Source organism: Onychostoma macrolepis, chromosome 01 (assembly GCF_012432095.1).
Source record: "Onychostoma macrolepis isolate SWU-2019 chromosome 01, ASM1243209v1, whole genome shotgun sequence".
Taxonomy (NCBI): Eukaryota; Metazoa; Chordata; class Actinopteri; order Cypriniformes; family Cyprinidae; genus Onychostoma; species Onychostoma macrolepis.
In genome coordinates, this window is record NC_081155.1 from 35,183,611 (window position 1) to 35,202,458 (window position 18,848).

The window sequence follows — 18,848 nt, forward strand, 5'->3', positions numbered from 1 at the left end:
AGAAGCAGAGGGAGCTTGATCAAGAACTCCAGATAATTCTGCATGTGGAATGTTCAAATCAGAATGGATTTGTGCGAAACTCCTCAAGACAACCTGCTGCATGAGTCTTCCTGTGCATAGTGGTTCAATATTGTCCCAGCAATCACTTTGATTTGCATGGAATTTCATCCAAGCCCACTTTGAAGTTATCTTATTGAAAAGCTCTTTATCTAGCTCAAATAATATGGATGCCTTTTTATCGTGCTCTTCCCAGTATGAAAGAACAAATTCTCATAATCAGTGACATAACATTTCCCTACGACTCAAGCAACTGTTCCCAATAAACAACACATATTTCATCACCATGGTTGTTTTTTGCCCTTTTCTTTTTTATTCCCTTCATTTTCCACTCGAATGGCTTATTTTAATGCCGCTTTCAATCTGTGAAACAATGCAAAGCTCTTACTCAAAAAGCCAGAGGAACATGCATAGCACATTAGGGCAATGACATAAATTCGAATTGCAAATTGCAGTTGTGCTCGATAGTCGCAATGAAAAATACCGTAATACTCTCTGCGGCCCTTCCAATTGATCTGATGAATTGAGCGTTGTGTGTTCCCTTTTCTTAGACAGGAAAATAGCTGCGGCTAAGTGTGAGTAGAGAGGAACAAGTTCAGTGCTTAGCACTATAATTGGACAATGAGAATATGCGTGATTATTCAATTAGGAAAACAAATCTTGCTACAAAGACCATGAACTTATCCATGCAAGCCTGCTTTTTTTTTAATATGATCTCTAGAATATTACACAAACCTCATGAAGGCTAAAGAGGAATATCACATGGGGACGATTTGGACACATTCTGGATATATTTATACATAATAGTGTATAAATGAGATTTGGAGACCGATGTTGGAGACAATCATGGCTGACTGGATGCTGAAAATACCAGATTTTAATATGCCTTTGGGGTGTTGAACTGCCCTTCATAACATATATTACATGAAGCCATTATGGATGTCTTTGTCTGAGCTTTGATGAGAAATCCATTTCTTTCCTCCCGAGTAAAAATGTATAAGATTACTGTTTTCAGCCCCTGTATACTAACAATGCACTCTGTGGATTTTGGAGAAAACCTCGCTGTTTAAATTTGTACATTTCACACTTAATTGCCATAGTGGACACAATTAGCAACCCAAATTCCCCCACTGATGGATAATGTGTGATTTTTCACCACAAGAGATTTTCTGTTCCAGGGACGTACAGTTGCCTAATAGTTTTGATGTAGTAACCTTTGCGAATCATTTGTTCCTGTTTTTTCCCCCCTCACTGTTTTAAGGCTTCACTATTAAAGGTCAAAAGAATGAGTCAGTGATGGAGATAAATGAAAAGTCAACAAAGCAGAAAAGAGGAAGAGAGAGGGGGGAGAGAGAGATCATATAATAGGTTAAAAAAAGTGGTTTGGGTTTAGAGAACAAGTGGGATATTAATTATACATTACTGCTTAAGTAGGAAGTTCAGCAAAATTCACAAAGAACCCTTTCATTTTATTTCTATTTTTAATGTTGCTAATGAGCATTTGCAAAACACAAAAGAACACTTTCATGAGAGAATGAAAAAAAAAAAATACTAACCTTATGAAGGTATTAAAAAATACATGTTTTTTTTTAAAAAAAAAGAAAGAAAGTGAGAGATTATTAAAATAACTCTATCAGCAGGCCAGGGCTCTTTAACTACTTTTTTTTTTTCAGTAGCCAGATTATTATAATGAAAACTCAAGGGGAAGACACTCTTTTAGAGATTAAACTTTTTCATTATTAGACCTTAGCACCTTTGCTGTGAGAAAGATAACTTTAAAAACAAAACAAAACAAAAAACACTTAATAACGTGTCTGTTTACATTAACAATTTGGGGTTACAGCTTTCAAATAAAGAAAATTTCGAAGGAACAAAGGTCTGAAAAGATAATAACCTTGAAAATACCAATCCACATGAGAGAAAATGGCTATAGAAATAATAATAGATCAAATACACACTACTGTTCAAATGTTTTTGAGTCAGGGTCAGTTGGATTAAGCTGATCAAAAGTGACAAGACATTTATAATGTCACAAAAGATTTAATAAATGCCATTCTTTTGAAACTCTATTTATAAAAATCCCGAAAAAAAAGATCACAATTCGACAAAAAAAAAAAAAATACAAATAAATAAATAACGTTTATAAAGCAAACTCTTTTCAGCATTGATAATAATAACAATAATATTATTGTTTTTACTGTATTTTGATCAAATAAATGCAATCTCGGTGAGCATAAGGTGATTCTTTCAAAATGTCACAGACCTTAAATAATGCACTTAAGAAGAAGTGAAAAAGCAAACATTTTTGTCATTTCTTTCTTGAACTGAAACTTTGGTTCAGTTCTCATCATTAATTTCTCTGTCTTGAATAAGACACCGTGTCATCATTTGTCTGCATTTGCATAAATAAATTTAATTGGATAAAACAAGATGGAATGTAATGCTTCTGATTCTTGCCTGGAAAACTACAGCTGAACTGTGAGCAGAAAAAAAAAAAAAAAGCTTAAACACTCCGAATATGTACCACAATCCATCGTTAGGATTTGTGCAGGTGCACTCTGGTGTATCAGGCAGCACGGCGATTATCAAAATCAATCGGAAGGCTGTATAAAAATGATTGACGGGGCATGTTTGACCGTGGGCAGCCAGCTAAAGAGCCCTTACATAGGCAGTTGAGTCCTTGCTTTTTGAGTGTGTGTGTGTGCGCTTGTGTGTGTGTTTTGTTTGCTAAATAGCCCCTGAAAAGGTCAAGGTATTTTTTTTTTTTAGACATTTCATGCATCATCAGTTTCGTACCACTGCTTAAATTGGGCCAACAACTGAAGCATTCGCTCAAATGCAGTGGCCATTTTCTTCTTTTAGTAATTCATCATAAAACCGCATTAAAAAGAACACTTGCTAGGACGCAAAATCCAGTCACTCAGGTCTAAAAGCACAGTATGTAGTTGGGAGCATCTATCAGGCTTTTGAGGAACTTTGCGGTTTCTGCAGGCAGATTGAATTTTTAGTCAGTGTGGGAGCAACCTTTCATTACCCTTACACTGTCATCAAGCATTACGTCTCCACTCACTCAAGTGTTGGCGATGCGCTGGCCCTGCAGTGGCTCAGTGTTGGCATCACCATGACTTTAGTCCCCCTGAGGCCTGTCATTGCTTCCAATGAGTTTTAGTCTGGTTTTAAGACACGTTTGTTTTAAACGAGTGGGGTGTATGGGTGTATAATGTTGATGGTGGATTTAATGTGTTGACAGTTCGCTCTAGGACATTTCCAAATTAAGAGTTCAAGGTGTCCTGTACAGTATGTTGTGTAAATTGTGTTCCAGACGGTGCTGCGCGAACGGTAGATGAAATGAGCTCTCTTTTTGGGGTGGAGTGGTTTTCATTCAGATCAATTTGTCTGGAGCGCAAGCTCATCAGCGGGCCGCTCTGAGAGCCACTTGGATACAGGCTGGCCGACAGCCAGAGAACCAGCCGCACACTATGAAGGGAACGGAAACAGTCCTTTGACGGTGTAAATATTTGCTCTGACAATCATTCGAATTGATTACACTTCATTATTACAGAATTAGTTCACTTAGAAATGTAAATTATGTAATCATTTACTTGCCCTCATGTTGTTGTTTTTTTCTTCTGTAAAACACAAATGTAAGTTTTGAAAAAATGGATCAATCGAGATTGTGAATAAATCATTAAAACCTGGATCAAGCGATTAATTGACAACATCCAAATATAAATAAATCATCATCAAATAATCATGTACCAATGCACCAACATAAGCAAGGCTGGAAATCAAGATCACATTTTGATCTGTTTTCTCATAAACAAACGTATTGGCACACAAATTAATGGGTAATACTTTATTTTGAGTCCACTTTAGACATTCTACTAACAGTAAGTAACTTTCCAACTGTAGTCATTAGAGTATTAATAGACTGTCTGCGTAATATCTTCTAACACTTTATTTTGATGGGTCCACAACATAAAACATACAAACTACCAGAAGCTTTGCAAGCATGTCAACTTATTCTTCTATCCCTAAACCTAATTTAACAGTCTACTCTGACAGTTAGTAGACATGTAGTAGCAAATTAATGTGAATTAGTTGACGTGTAATTGCAAAGTTACTTATAGATAGTAGGATGTCTAAAATGGACTGTCAAAATAAAGTGTAACCGAAAAATGTTATAGCGCGCACACACACACACACACATATATATAAAATGTGAAATTTCTGTGATTGACTCAAATATTCAAAGAAAAAAAAAAAAACGTGACATTGTAGGATGAATGCAAAACACTATGATTACTATAATTTTCTTAACTGCATTGTGTCTCACGTTTTTAAATGCAAAAACACGTTCTGTGTGACCTTAGTCCTTATTCTGTCCTTCATGCACAACGCGAGAACATTCAAATGCATCTACTCCCTCCAACACTGACGCTTACATAATCAACACATAATCAGGATATTCAAAACGCTTGTAAACACACTCATCCGGTCTTTCTCTACCGTTTTCAGTCCAGTTGGTTGTGGCAGGGCAAACAGCCTATCAGAGTGTGTAAAATAAGCCTGCCAGCACAAGTTAGAGAAAGAGTTTTCAAGCTTGTCAAAAGAATTCTCAAGCTTATGGACAGGGGGATACCGAAAACTGCCAACAGCAACCCTTCAGCACAACCGTGTGGTGCCTAACAAGCTCAGGAAAGAGCTGCTCTGCACATAGGAAGACAGGATGAGAGTGTGCTGATTTCATCATATAGGACAAGCCATTAGACGCTCAGACCAGCTGAGGCATCTGGGTTAGACAGCAACAAATCAGTCCCTCCCTGCATACTACTGCTACAAGCATGATTACTTCACCGCTTCATAATGATTGACTATAAGCTAAATAATACAGTTAATAAACAATTTGGAATATTGTAACTATCACTTAATTGACACATAATGAATTATGTGAGGTTTAGCTGATTAGCATGGTAGAGTGCCCCTGGAGGTACATACCGTAATTACAACTTATGGGGGCACAAAGCATCTTTCTCCATTAAAAAAAAACAGCTTTGCAGTCAGATTCGCAAGAATCACAAATCACAGATCTCATGATATTATAGTCATTTTTTTGCCACCCCAATCCCAATTTATTTTTTTATTTTTCTGGAGTGAAACAGACTTAAGTGGACCATTACAGTTGGAAACAAGAAAAAAAAAAAAAAAAAAAAAACTGACAAGAAAAAAAAGTGTAAGCTAAAGAATGACTTGAAAGAAATTCAAGTTAAGATGAAACTGACAGAAAAACGACTTTCATCTTGTTCCTGGAAAAAAAAAAAAGACTTTAGAAGAAGATGACTCTGAAAGGAGAAATGTGAAGCTTATAATTTAATGAAAGCACTTATATTCTTACATTAAACCTTGATACTTGAGCTGAATTACAAGTTGTTCTTGTAATTCTAAGTCATTTGGGGGTTTTATGTGTACACTGTGATAGTAATAAAGTTGTAAAATTGGATAATTTGGATAACTTTAGACAGAAGAGGTTAGTAAGCAAGTTTTCACACTTAAATCATGTTAACAACCATATGGTTTATGTTTATGACTTTGGAATAAGTGAGTACTCTCACATTTATGGACCCATTTACTTTGACTGTATGTACCTCAATGGAACACTTAAGTGCTTAATTATTATTGAACCCAGAATATTCCTTTAAATACTTCCTTACTATTTTTCATCCAGTAGCATCTCTACCACAAGCCTAGCCTTAATGTTTTACAAATCACTACAATGCCTCAAAATAAAAGCTATATATATACCACCTATTGTCCACACCATGCTTCTGGTTTCTGGATAGAAACAGACCACACCACACACCATGGAAACGGATGAATGTCAATAAAAAAAGCTTTTGTTGGAAACTGACCAGCTGCGAGAGGTCACAGTAGCAGACAGTCTGGAGTCTTCTGGACTGGATCTGACTGACAGCTTGAGCTGATACCAATGGAGAATCAACAATGAGACACACACACAAAAAAAAAGAAACTTGATGCCTTCCAAATAGGTAATACACATGCTGCTTATTTAGAAAAAAGAACCTTTACTTCAAGTATTTTGTGTTTATTTACGTGCACCATTCATTAGCTGCCTCAAATAAAATGGGAAAAGTTAACCATAACTTCTTCAGACAGAAGGTCCTTCTGGCAAAATGAAAGATTGGCATCAATGTGATTAATTCGCAGTTAATCGGCCTTTCCTTCTCCTGTTTGTTATTTTCCTTTTGGCTTTCTTTATTATTCTTCTCTGCAGGTCTCTTGTTTCAGCTGTAATTAAAGCTCCCATTTGCTATACAGATTCATTTTTATTGCTACACTCCCTCTGCATCAGCGAGTACAGAGAAAAAAAACAACAACAAAAAAAAACAAAAAAACACCAGTCGTCAGGATGAGATCTTGAAAAATCTCTGCCCCAAGTGCAACATTTATTTAATGCTTCAGTTCACAGTTCAATCCGGTTAATAAAGACTCCCCAGCATAGTTGCATCCAAGCTAAAAGCCAAAATATTTGCGGAGATGTAATAAAAGTGACAACATGCTGGAAGGGAAGGGCAGATGATTTACCTCTCGCTGGTGGTAGATACAGAGAGGCTGCAAGAGTTCATTAAAGAATTGTGGGAAATGAAATGAAAATGGTGAACTGAAGCAAGGCTAATGTGGACAGAGGAAATGGCATCTTCAGGTGACTTTGAAAGAGGACACCCAATATACGTGATCAAGTCCTCAAGTTTGAGGACAAACTTTTTAAGTTAATTAATAGCACAAAAAGAAGAGTTCAGGCCAAACACAAGAGCATTAGCCTTTTCCCGGTCCAGTAGTTTATATCACTCAACCTGTCTGTTAACATTCCAAACCTGTGTTTGTGAGCAGTGCAGAGTGACTTTCTAATTTATAATGGAGAAACAATGCTTTTAAAGCGAAAAGTCACTAATGACTCACTTAATTATCACTGTGAATCATTTAAATGGGAATAATGCAGCTACTTTGGAGTAATAAGCTGCCAGACTGGTTTTGTTTTTATCAAATGCACATTAGTTTTGAGGGCTATCGGTTTTTCAGTGACATTCAAAGCCTGTCTTTTACCTGGACTTTTTAATAATTATTAAAATGTCCATGCGGTCAAAATAGTAGAAGTAATAATCGCCTATAATAGCAAAAGCCAGGAAAATGTGGAGAATTGTTCAGCTCTTTTGGCCTGGAGTGTGTTAGTCCTTAGTATCAACACAACAAGGTGTTTGTTTGCGTGTGCATGCGATCTGTTCTAAGGTGTGAAGCCACAAGTAGATGCGTAGCTTCACCTCACATTGCCTCGCCATTTCGTCAGTAAGCAGTCAGATGCTTTCATTATCAAAACAACCTTCTACTCTCTAAATGGGTTTTGCTCTGGGCTGCAGGATGAAGCTGGAGAAAATGTGGAAATGGCACTTTCAGAGTCTGACAAGAGAAATATAATTTCATGCAAATGTAGCGTTTAGTTTAGAAAATCAGGGTAATGTTTTTTTCCCCCCAACCACTGTCTCTCGCACAACCTCTTTCCACTTTTTTTTAATTTCACACTTCAATGCACAGCCATAAATGATGACCAAAAATCTATCTCAGCAACATGCTATAGTTTTGTGTATGGCTGAGGCCTTTTAGCAAAGAATAACATTTTTCTCAGTGATAACTAATTGCATGTATGCTTTGGCCATGTCGCATAAAATATGAGGCTACAAATAATAAGAGTAATATCGTATACATTTATTTTGACATAGGCCAATGAACTCCCATGACCCTGAACAGTCACGAAAATTAAAAGCAGTCCATTCAATATGTGCGAAGTTACACAATTAAATATAACAAAATAAATGATTTATACATACACACACATACACTAGTGGTCAAAAGTTTGAAATAATTAAGATCTTTTGCATTTTTTGATTAAAAACAATAAAAACAGTCATATTGTGAAATATCATTGCAATTTAAAATAACTGTTTTCTATTTGAGAATATTTTATGTATATAAATGTAATTTATTCCTGTGATGACAAAGCTGAATTTTCAGTCGCCATTCATCCTGCAGAAATCATTCTAAAACGCTGATTTGGTGCTCAATTATTATCAATTACTAATGTTGCACAATTATCGATAATGGTTCTTAGTATTATCAATGTTTTTCTGCTTATATTTTTGTGGAAACAGCAATACAGGATTCTTTAAGGATTTTTGTAACACTATAAATGTCTTTACTGTCACTTTTGATCAATTTAATCCATCCTTGCTGAATAAAAGGTATTTATATTTATTTTTTTAACTTACCCTGAGCTTTTGAATAGTAGTGTATCACGGTTTCACAAAATTATTAAGCAGCATCCACATTAATAATAATAAGAAATGTTTCTTGAGCATCAAATCAGCATATTAGAATGATTTCTGAAGGATAATGTGACACTGAAGACTTGGAGTTATGGCTGCTGAATATTCAGCTTTTTCAATACAGGAATAAATAACATATATATATATATATATATACACACACACACACAGGTGCTGGTCATATAATTAGAATATCATCAAAAAGTTTATTTATTTAACTAATTCCATTCAAAAAGTGAAATTTGTATATTATATTCATTCATTACACACAGACTGATATATTTCAAATGTTTATTTCTTTTAATTTTGATGATTAGAGCTTACAGCTCATGAAAGTCAAAAATCAGTATCTCAAAATATTAGAATATTTACATTTGAGTTTGAATAAATGACCATCCCTACAGTATAAATTCTGTGTATCTCTTGTTCTTTGAAACCACAATAATGGGGAAGACTGCTGACTTGGCAACGATCCAGAAGACGAACATTGACACCCTACACAAAGAGGGTAAGTCACAGAAGGTCATTACTGAAAGGTGTGGCTGTTTACAGAGTGCTGTATCAAAGCATATTAAATGCAAAGTTGACTAGAAGGAATAATTTGGGTAGGAAAAGGTGCACAAGCAACAGGGATGACTGCAAGCTTGAGAATACAGTCAAGCAAAGCCGATTCAAACACTTGGGAGAGCTTCACAAGGAGAGAACTGAAGCTGGAGTCAGTGCATCAAGAGTCACCACGCTCAGACGTCTTCAGGAAAAGGGCTACCAAGCCACTTCTGAACCATAGACAACGTCAGAAGCATCTTACCTGGGCTGTGGAGAAAAAGACCTGGACTGTTGCTCAGTGGTCCAAAGTCCTCTTTTCAGATGAAAGTAAATTTTGCATTTCATTTGGAAATCAAGGTCCCAGAGTCTGAAGGAAGAGTGGAGAGGCACAGAATCCATGTTGCTTGAAGTCCAGTGTGAAGTTTCCACAGTCTGTGATGATTTGGGCTGCCATGTCATCTGCTGGTGTTGGTCCACTGTGTTTTCTGATGTCCACAGTCAACGCAGCCATCTACCAGGAAATTTTAGAGCACTTCGTGCTTCCTTCTGTTGACAAGCTTTATGGAGATGCTGATTTCATTTTCCAGCAGGACTTGGCACCTGCCCACACTGCCAAAGGTACCAAAAGCTGGTTCAATGACCATAGCGTTAGTGTGCTTGATTGGCCAGCAAACTCGCCTGACCTGAACCCCATAGAGAATCTATGGGATATTGTCAAGAGGAAGATGAGAGACACCAGACCCAACAATGCAGATGAGCTGAAGGCCACTATCAGAGCAACCTGGGCTCTCATAACACCTGAACAGTGCCACAGACTGATCGACTCCATGCCACGCCGCATTGCTGCAGTAATTCAGGCAAAAGGAGCCCCAACTAAGTATTGAGTGCTGTACATGCTCATACTTTTCATTTTCATACTTTTCAGTTGGCCAAGATTTCTAAAAATCCTTTCTTTGTATTGGTCTTAAGTAATATTCTAATATTTTGAGATACTGATTTTTGACTTTCATGAGCTGTAAGCTCTAATCATCAAAATTAAAAGAAATAAACATTTGAAATATATCAGTCTGTGTGTAATGAATGAATATAATATACAAGTTTCACTTTTTGAATGGAATTAGTGAAATAAATCAACTTTTTGATGATATTCTAATTATATGACCAGCACCTGTATATATATATATATATAAATAATGTTCCTTTAAATTGTTAAAATAATGCACAAAATGATAGATTTCACTGTATTAAATACTGCTATGCTTATTTTATTTTATTTTTTCAAACTTTTGACCACTAGTATATTAATACATACATCACACATCCAGAGAGTGGTTCCGCATTCTGTGAGAACTCGCTCATTGCCTGCTTAACTTTCGGCTTTTTTTTGGTGCATTAAGAACGAGTTGACAGTGTACTCTCACACTAATAGAAATGTCCCCTTCAGGTCCAGCTTGAGGATTAGAGGACGACAGATCCAGAAATCCTCCTGTTGTGAGCTATAGATGTTCATTGCCTGGAGCCTGGGATTCATAGCATTGTTAGCAGTGTGTTTATGTCTCTGGATCAATGTTCAGGCCTGAATATTTCATAAAGGCTGTCTTCAGGCCACATTCTCAGAGTAAGAGGATTCAGAACCAGAGTCGTAAAACAATAACAGAATAAGAGAATCAAAAATCCCCCCCATCATGTCTTCACCAGCACATCCTCCAAATAAATGAACCATCATTTACCATCCAATTCTGTACAACAAACAAAACGCGTTTTTTTTAACAGTTCATAGTACATTAGCCTCTGTGGCTTAATTGTCATTCAAAGATACTTTTCTGCTCATTTGTTTTCTGCCTTTTTGATCCCTGTCTTTTTCCTAAAGATTGTGAGCTTTTTATACTCTGAGAAGTCATTTAGGGAGATTTCTTTCCTAGCTATTTATAGAAGCTTATCTCATTTTTGGGACGAAGTGTAAAATTATAAATGTATTTATATCTCCAAATCAAATGAACGAACAAGCCTTCAAGACTGGGATTCTTGATTCTGATTGGCAAAACAAGACACTCTATGGTCAAACGTCAAACTCTAAACTGTCCAGCTTATGTTCACATTTGTGCTCTCTACTGACATAATACAATAAAATGCTTCATATTTCTTGCTTTTTGTTGAGGTTAATGTTTTGAGACAGACTGACTATACATTATTTCTTATAGTTTGTACCAAATCACTGAATGTGGCTTTCATGCAGCTATGTTTCTTTACACATTTTTTCACAACATACCTGCTGGTTCTGCACTTTATCTTAACTTTGTAACTGTGAGCTCCAGAGGACCCCAAGTGCAGTTCATAAAAGACTTGTAGGTCCAGATGGAGGCTAAAACTGCAGTAGTTTCCCAGAAACATCATGTTGAAAAACGGCAGTTAAACAGATGGTCTGTGGGCACTCGTATCACAGGAACAGTCACTAAATGTTAAACTGTCATACTGGGTATCGATGCATTTTGAGTATATATATAATGCAACGTACACCATTTTACATTCTGTATTCATATTTAAAATGTTAACATTTTATTAAAACGGTAAATATAAATATTACACACACACACACACTTTTGATTCTGTGAATTGTGGGGACTTTCCATAGACTTCCATTACTTTTATACTTACCAAACAATATTTTTTATCCCCTAACCCTAAACCTACCCCTTACAGAAAACCTGTTTGCATGGTTACACTTTCAGATAAACATCCTTTACTATTTTTAAGGTATATATCAACACTGCAAAAAAAGACCGTGGTTTTAACAGTAAAAAACTGTGAAAATGCTACAGTAAAAACCTGTTAAATGGTTAACGGTAAGTTCCCCTAATATATACGGTGAAAAACTGTAATAGACATTTCAGACAATTTTACAGTGAAATACCGTTTTTGGAAGTAAATGTAAAAAATTTACAGGGAAAAAAACTTAAATTGACGTTCCCAGAATTCCCTGCGTTGCATTTCAAATTGGATGTTTTTTCTTTGAAATAATGTATGTTACACCTAATGCTGTTAAATTAATGTTTATAGCATATTTCAGTTTAATGAGTCTCACCATGATTGTGTTTAGTGTTTGTGTGAATGACACTGCACACCTTCTATATATGTTATTATTTAAAAGCTGCTTGTGATGGGCTTTGGTTCATCATGTGACTTTCTCATCACCACCTGCATTTGGTGGTTATCAGTGCATTACAAAGGTACAAAACAGATTTCAGTACTTGAATATGATGGTATATTAACATTATATCAGTTAATGAAATTACGGTATTTAACTGTAAATTTAAGTTAAAACCGTAAAACCTAAAATGTTGCAACCGTATTTTTTATTGGCCACAATAAACCACAGCTGCCATTTTTTTACCGTAAATTTTACGGATTTTTTTTTTACAGTGCACCTTTAGGGAAGGGCTGTTATGTTGGAGCCGATAAAAAGCTACTTTTTTTAAAGATTTTCCTCCAATGGAGCACTCTGATTATGAAGCGCTGTGTAGATTACAGCACAGGTCATATGTCAGTTACGCTCTCTGGAAGACGCAGGCCGGTCCCCACAATGTCAAAAATTTAAGGACATTTGGTCCCCACAAAGTAGCATAAACACACACACACACACACACACACTTATTATCAATGTTGGAAACAGTTATGCTGCTTAATTTTGTGGAAACCGTGATATGTTTTTGTCAGGGTTCTTTGATGAATAAAAAGTTAAAGCGAACAGCATTTATTTGAAATACAAAAGTCAAGTAGCAAAGTAAAAGTCTTTGTCACGTTTGATGACTTTAATTCATCCTTGCTGAATAAAAACATTAATTACCTTAAAAAATTATTAATTTAAAAAAAGAAAAAAAACTAAACTGTTGAACTCTATAAATCTAATGAAAACAAATTTGACCAATGCACTACCTGTGAAATCTATAAAGAGTACGGGTGATTCATATAATCCAAGTTCACTCAACTATTGAGCTAATTCACTAAAAGTTATCACTGGTGATTACTTTAACAATTTGACACACATTTTTGCCATCATATGCATTACAGTACATTTAAGGTCTTTTCAGTTTGAGTAAAGTTGCTGACTCTAACATGATGATATATTTACTAAATTTCAAGGACGTTTTCGATAAAAGACAATTTGAAAATCTGTTTCAAATAGCTTGAATAACTGTAAAACTGCCCAATATGCCATTACTCTGGAAGACCTACACATTTTTGCTCTACTTGTAAACGGAAAAGTTTTAATTGTCAATTTAGACTAGGCTTTGCAAGGAAATTTGAATGAAGGTCTCGAGTCAGTGAGGGTATAATTTTACAATAGCACTAATGGTTTCTTTTGTATAGCACGGGTTAGATGTTACAACCTTACCTCACTGACTTTAATTTCCCCATGTCATCAGCATTTTCATTTCACCTCTGCCTCAGAGGGCTATTAGAGGAAGAAACGCAGCTTCAACTTCCTGTGTGGAGCTTAATGAAGGACGGTGATGAAGCAGTACTGGGAAGGATTATGCACTGAAAGAAGCTGATCTCCTTATTTATGTTTTAATAATTAAAAGGCCTTAATCATTTCAGATTTATTGTGTTATTGACTGGAGGGATCACTTAGAAGCCAATAAGAAGGGGATGCAGAACAGCAGGTGAGCGCATTGTTGTGTAAATATATTGCAGGACTGTACGTATAAACAACAAGCCTTGGGCATATTAACAAAGTCTGATAGCTTCTGCCATGAGCATACCATTTTTAAACAAACATTTCATGTATATATATATATGTATATATGTATATATATATATATATATATATATATATATATATATATATATATATATATATACACACACACACACAAGTAGATTTTAAAAGTAAAGTAGATATTTTCCCCATGTATTCCTAAGAACAGTGAGATTGGAGGCACAAAGGGATGGGGAGTAGACTGAAGGAAAGGATGGTTAGATTGGAAAATGTCAAGCCGGATTCAAATTTGGGTCATCTGCGCAAAAATACCAATGCATGTGCTCTACCCTCCAGGTCAATTCTCACATCCAACTCACATTTTTCGTAGTTCTGTCTGGCTCCATATCACTATTTGGACACCAGTTCCATTTACTCCAAGTGCAGTATTTTTTTATTTATGATTGTAGACCATACCCTTTGTAGGAATTAATATTCCACAGGATTCATTGCTTGAGAAGCGACTGGATGGGTCATATACCATGTAGAATTCAAGTTTGTTTTTCGGTTGGCAAAACTTCATATGATGGATAGCCATTTAATGAACAGACACAAACAAAGTCAGCCAAGTCAAGAAAGGTTTAGATGAGTGGTGCGGCACATACAGAGCTTTGAGACAAGAAGGCAGGCAGCACTTACCACCTGACCATTTTGAGGGTTCTTGTGGGCATATGGAGGACCACGGATATGATTCCACATTTGACCCGAGGTCATGGCAAACACCACGCACTGTGGAAAAGAAAAGGGAGAGAAAGATTGTGAGTATATTAGCTGAGTGATATGGTGATACGATGAGAATGACAAACAGACAGAGTGAACGATAAAGATTGATTACATTCTTATAGCCTGGAAAAAAAGAAAAAAAAAAGAAAAAGAGAAACCTTTCCTCAACTTGCCCTTATAATCAATATAGTGGATAACAAACTTTATCCAATGGAGCAGTAAAGGTCAGCCACCTTCAGACTTCAGGGAATAAATATTGAAAGCTCAAGTTCTACAATTTACAGACAGCACAACACTTTAAATCAAACTTTTATGCAAGACACAGCACGTAATTTTGGCCTCAGGTGCTAAGAAGCACACTGACTCTGCCTTTAGCTTGTTTTGTCCCCTTGAGCTGTTGTCTTCTGTTTTTATTGCATCAACTTGGGTTTAGATTCAATAAATTGGCCTCTTTTATGGCTTAAAAACTCTATAAATAATTTTAATCTAGGTTTACTCCATGGTCAGCTGGTTTTATTTTATTAAAGGACCTTATAAAGCAATAGCAAAAGTGTTGAAGTTGTTGAATGGTTCTAGGGCCAGAGAGAGCTGACCATTGTACCGCTGCCAAGATATACATTGTTGTTTGATCTGGCCAGTTTTTAAACTCAAAGCATGGCTCCAACAGTTTCAGTTGAATTAGGGCTATATAATGAACATTAGGCACCAGTGCGGCCATGGCCCAGCCAGTCTTGTTGTAGATGAACTCCAAGTTGTTTCTGCGCAGATAGAGGAGCCCACCGACCAGAGACACCAGCAGAGCCAGAGCGATTGTACCCGAATAGTTGGGTGGCCGGAAGACTCGAATCTAGATAAAGAGAGAAAAAAAAAAAAAAGTGTTTAACTTTTGACTGACACCTTATATTTAAAAAACAATGACTTGATCAGTGCCAGTACTCCATGAACAATGAACAAACAGTAACAATGAAGTGGAAGCAACAAAATCTTGCATTATCGTACAAAGTTAACATGTCAAAATCATGTCAATATCACAGATTACAGTAGCATAAGTTTGACAAGTGACCTAAAAATAAACACTTGTAAACATTTGTTCTTACATAATTACATGATCTTTTCAGCAATTATAATAGTGTTTAAAATGTAATAAATAAATTGACAACAAAAGTAAATTGACACTTATGGTAAAAAAAAAAAAAATTATTAATTAACAACAACAATAACAACAACATTAAAACTTACTGCAATTTATAAAGATACCCTCCACCACAAATAACTAACAAGTAAACAAATAATTATCAAACAAATGAATGAATGAATTCATAATTTCTCAGAAATTGGTATATGTACCATCTGTACAAATAGGTTTTGAAACATGAAAAGAAGGTGACAGTATTCTGACAATTGCAACCAGTTATGTCTTTTCAAGACTGACAAGAAAAATAATGAAGAAAAATCCATCAACCTCACTCGACTATCAAAATGATTTAGTAAACATTCAATTGTTAAAGCACTGCAATCTCAAGGCCAACCTTCACCATAACGCTACAGCTCAAATCAAGAACAGTCACTAGGCATTGTCTGAAACATGGAAAATGATGCCTTTAATTTATAAATGTCAATTGTTAAATTGCTTTCAACCACTTGAATTGTTCCTACATTGAAAGATGTCTTGTGGCTTGAACATCTGACTTTTAATGAATCCTTTTCTGAGGAGGAAAACTTCACTCAAAACCACTGCAGGGGAAGTCACTGACTGTCTGGGCAGCGAGGCAACTGCCTTAGGTTTCAGACACTGCCATTGTCTAGTGAACGCATTCATTCCGGCAAAGGCTGCCGGTCCCTCCCTTCCCTTTTTACAGTCTTTTCTTCGCCTTAGGCCAAAAGTAGACCCAGGGGGCTACTAAGTCTATGACGCATTGGACACCCAGGATTCTCTATTTATGAGTGGTGTGATGCGAGAACCAGAGGGCTGTAAACACGTTTAGTGCCTGTCGTTCAAGGCCTTAATGTTTCCCTTCAAAACGTGTACTATAGCCTCTGCTGCTGCCTCCAAATCAGATCAGATTAATCTAGGATAAAAATGGCCGACTTCATCTATAATTCTGTCTACTCCAGTGGGTGAACGAGCACTGCTCCAATGTTCATAGACTGGTCGACAAAGACTAATTGCTAATTGGGCTAATGGTATGGTAATGGTATGGCAGGTTAAAAATAAAATAAAATGCATTCTATATATACACACATATTTTCTTTCTCTTTACTTGAAAAAAAAAAATAATAAATTAAATGAAATAAATTAAAAAATAAAATCATTTTGATGCATGTTATACTTGAATTCACTCTATTTTTAAATAAAATGAAAAATAATACAAAATAATGCAGCCATTATACTTGCATTCTCTCTTCTTAAAAATAAATTAAAATAACATTAAAGCATTAAAATAAAATGATAAACAAATAACAATTAACATTCATAATACTTGCATTCTCTACTTAAAAAAATAAAAATGTAATAAATAAAATAAGATAAAATAAAATGTAAAAATAAATTCAATTAAATATTTGATGCATTCATTCTACCTTTTTCTACTTTTTAAAATAAATGACAAAGGAATAAGCCATGTCATATTATGTAAAAAAAAGTTTTCTTTTTTTTCCTCTTTCTTTTTTTAAAGATCTTTAAAGGTTTTTCCTTTAGCCAGGATAAAAGAACAAAATTCACAAAGCAAAGGGTTTCCATGCCTTTGCAGAAATGTGAATTGGAGATGAATCAAAGATAACGAGTCCACCTGCATAGAGGGAAGAGCGTAACTGACATATGACCTGCGCTGTAGTCTAATCTACACAGCGCTTCATAATCAGAGTGCTCCATTGGAGGAAAATAGGAAAATAGTAGCTTTTTATCGACTCCAACATAACTCAGCCCTTCCCTAAAGGTGATATATACCTTAAGTGACTTATTCAAAAGTATTAAAGCAGAAAGCGGGGTAGAGTCTTAATAAGGCAACTGAATTAGTGCCAGTGCTCCAAGGCAGTCGTCTGTAAACGCATTAAGGTGCCGGTGATATTTTTCAGTGAGAGCTTCTCTGGAGGGAAAATCTATGTTAACATGATGGGGAAATCAGATGTTATCTGTCTCCATTTCCTGGAGACCCCATATCTGGGTCTGCTTCCGCATGAAAGTGCTGTTCAGTTCTACTTCACAGGATCTATGAATCCCTCACTTTGCACTTTTTCTCACTGATCTTTTTTTTTAAGAAATACATTGACATATAGCTTGATTTACCAAGCAAGCAGGAAGGAGTTCACTCTTCTAGACAAGCAAAACAAAGCAATGATTACAGAAGCCAATGCTGTACTTGTTGAAAACACAGAAAAATCCTTCAATCAAAAGAGTGTTTATATTTGTCCTCAAACCACATCAAATTTAGTTTTACATAATTATACTTTCAAGCTTTGGGCATCAGTTATACAAGCACTTAAATAATTATATAACTATACTAACAGCTTCAGCGAAATATTTCTTCAGTGTCTTGAGATGTCATAAAGACATTGCATTTTCAAGAGAGGGGAAGATGTTACTCATGAATGTCAAAAAGTGTACTGAGATTTATTTCTTCCTATTTTGGCATCTGCTATGTTGCCTCCTAAAGGCTGCTTCTCAAACTGAGCAGTAAAATAAATGAAAATAATTTTCTTAAAAACAGCTTTTCAGGCATCAGGCAAAAGATACAATTATAAGTCTAAAATAAATGTGTTTGAGACAGATCACAAATAAATGTGTCTGAAATGTTCCACCCAGCTTTTAACAGAAGTGCTTTTACATTTCAAAACACTTTCAATCACGTATATTACGATAGTGATATGTTTACACTTTTATTTGGCAAGCATTGAAATGCACCTAGAGTGATATGAAATACATAAAACGATTTGTAATTTTATATATTTTGTTGCATAACTTTAGATGTACCTGCACATCAGTACGATCTGCGATCCACTTGGCCAGTTGCTCAGAGGCAAAGCCAATCCGCTGAAGGTCAAAGGTGTCTGCTCTCTTCGGCTTCCCTTTGGCTGGGAAATGCATGAAGGTGGGGGCAGAGTTCATGTTCAGCTGGAGAAGAGGAAGAAAAGGCAGAACATATGAGAAAATGAGCAGAAAGCATAAGATGAGAAGAGAGGGGAGGGGAATGATTAATAGAAGAGAAACAAGAGCACAAAAACATTCATATCTGCTAATAAATCAATAAAGCAGCAGGAACCGTGTGATGTGTATTACAGAGATTTCTTTTAATAAGGAGACAGGAGCAATTGAAGAGCCTCCAGAGGGAGGTAAATTACCCACTACAAGAATGAATGTCTGAGGGGCC

General features: G+C 35.8%; 1 protein-coding gene across 2 annotated transcripts in view; it reads right to left on the minus strand.

Annotated features, from left to right (window-relative positions):
• tusc3 (tumor suppressor candidate 3) overlaps window positions 1–18,848 on the minus strand; it is an 82,472-nt gene that overhangs the window by 20,013 nt on the left and 43,611 nt on the right. For both annotated transcript variants that reach the window (XM_058785785.1, XM_058785790.1), the window contains exons 4-6: window positions 18,452–18,592; window positions 15,188–15,328; window positions 14,398–14,487 (exon numbers count right to left, since the gene is read on the minus strand). In XM_058785785.1, coding sequence (XP_058641768.1) covers window positions 14,398–14,487; window positions 15,188–15,328; window positions 18,452–18,592 — 372 coding nt within the window. The remainder of the gene's footprint in view (window positions 1–14,397; window positions 14,488–15,187; window positions 15,329–18,451; window positions 18,593–18,848) is intronic.